We start from the raw sequence: 2083 nt of genomic DNA on the forward strand, positions 1-2083 counted from the left end.
ACTGATACTCGCAGCTTTAATTGTCAGAATCCGGTCTAGACAGTTGAAGGGTAAATCTAAACTCTAGATCAGTTATAAAGACTTAGAAAAGTTATTTAAAACCAGAGTTTATCTTCAATATTCAGCAGGAAACTTAAAATGTGAAGATTTAAGTGGATTTGTTACAGCTCCCCTGGTTCAGGAAGCCGGGGATCATGGGTAATATCCCCCTCTCCTTCATTCAGGTCAGTGAGTGGGACACAGAGCCTCACAGAATTAATCCCCACCTGTGGCTGCAGAGGGCGCTGTTGCTCAGTAAAAGTTACATACTGTACCTTTAACTTTAGTTTTCTCCCCTTTTAATTGTAACTGGTGCAAAATCTTACTTTGAATTTACTTTTACATTCAACCATGTGCAGCAGACATGTTTTGAGTAAATGCTTTGTATAAATCAACAGTCTCCTTGAATTCAATCAAGCTGCATCAAGTTACACCCACTCGTAGATATCACTTCTATAAACACGCCTGGTTATGTTCATCATTGAGTTCCCTGAAGAATCCCACATTCAGAGGAAAAACGTGCACAGAGACGCAGTAGTTTGAGCAGGTTTTATGAAATCTCTATGCATTGCATCATGGCTTCATGGTTTTTACAGAGCAGCTCCAAGACGTCCTGAAATATCAACAAGTTTTATTTCTCCGATCAGTGATTTTAACTCCGGCAACTTACTTCAAACCAACTCGGATAAAGACTTATCAGAGATCTGTAGAGTAGATCAGGTCATTAAAGTCACTGAAACAGCTTGAATAAACTTCCTATTTCTTTTATTCTTGCAAACAAATCGATTTATTGAATCATACTGAAGAAAATAGTTGAATTTACGTGTGTGAGAGAAGCTGAATGCAGAGAATAAACCATTACAGAGAGAATTTTTTTGGCTTTTAAAAGGAAACTTCATTGAAATGCTGCAGCCTGTTTCAGACCAGCTCACCAACACTATGATATAAACTGCAAAGGCCTTAAAATGTTGGAGGCGGATTATCTAGCAAACACCTCCTCTGACAGCAGGACACACGACGATATGACTCTCTGAGGTGAAACTGTTTGCAGAAGCAGGACGATCAGAGGTTTTACATCAGGATCAGTGCAGAGTGAAGGGGTTTATTTCACCAAACTGTAAAAGAAATCAGAAGAAATACAGAGATTAGAGCCTTTTAATGGTTTGGTTGATAATATACTGGTCGATATGAGCCTTTCACAGACGTATTGGTATCTGTGGTTATGATTGCCGATATCAAAACTTTTATTTTACTGAATAAGTTGCTAATTAAAATTGTTTTACTCATCTAAATCTCAAATAAACACATTTCCTTCCATAATAAGTTGAACTATTCCAGTAGACGTGTGTTTCCTGCCGGGGCCCGGTGTGACACTCACACTGCGGTTCCCTTGTAGCGGTCCAGCGCCTCCTGAGCCACCACCTCGGAGAACTTGGGGTCGGTCCAGGGGATGTCGCCCCGCACGCTGATGTTCATGGTGGGGGAATCGAACAGCTGCAGGGACACGTCGGTTTCTCTCGGCTTCTTCTCCTCATCGGCCTTCTCCTCAGAGTCCCTGCCGACCACCTGCAGCACAGAGACGGTTGAACTTCACACTGTTGTCCTGCTCGTTATAGAACCAAAACGTTGATGATCATTTTAATCTAATTTCCTCTTCATTTTAATGAATTTTACAACTTTATAACTGCAACAAACTGCTCCTTTATTACTGAATCTTCTATATTTCCAATAGTTTCTCTATTTCTAACAGGACTGCACATTTCCAGCTCCCACAGATGGAGACACGTTCGTACCGTCTGAACGTGGAAGATGCCGTCCTGGCTGTCGGTGTTGTTGGCCAGAGACGACACCCAGCCGAACTGCCTGTTGAACAGGTCCAGGATGGAGGAGGTGTTGAACATCTGCTCCTCGAACCTCCTCAGCAGGGAGTTGTACTGCTGAGTGAAGCGCTCGGCCATCGCCAGAGCCTCCTCCAGGTCCTCCTTCAGGGGGCCCTCCAGAGGCTTCCTCCCAGAGCAGTCTGTGAGGAAGGACATCATCATCG

General features: G+C 43.1%; 1 protein-coding gene across 5 annotated transcripts in view; it reads right to left on the reverse strand.

Moving 5' to 3' along the window:
- Nucleotides 1-2083, reverse strand: part of clu (clusterin) — a 34253-nt gene that overhangs the window by 25910 nt on the left and 6260 nt on the right. For 2 of the 5 annotated variants that reach the window (XR_004613338.1, XR_004613339.1), the window contains exons 8-10: nucleotides 1730-2059; nucleotides 1418-1627; nucleotides 575-1154 (exon numbers count right to left, since the gene is read on the reverse strand). Coding sequence is in view for 3 of the 5 variants with exons in the window: in XM_034580503.1 (XP_034436394.1) it covers nucleotides 1142-1154; nucleotides 1418-1605; nucleotides 1833-2059 (428 nt within the window). In the remaining 2 variants the exon portion in view is untranslated. Of the gene's footprint in view, nucleotides 1-574; nucleotides 1155-1417; nucleotides 1628-1729; nucleotides 2060-2083 lie in introns of those variants that run through there. The other 3 variants (XM_034580503.1, XM_034580502.1, XM_034580501.1) reach the window with 3 other exon arrangements.

This window comes from Hippoglossus hippoglossus, chromosome 24, assembly GCF_009819705.1.
Source record: "Hippoglossus hippoglossus isolate fHipHip1 chromosome 24, fHipHip1.pri, whole genome shotgun sequence".
NCBI lineage: Eukaryota > Metazoa > Chordata > Actinopteri > Pleuronectiformes > Pleuronectidae > Hippoglossus > Hippoglossus hippoglossus.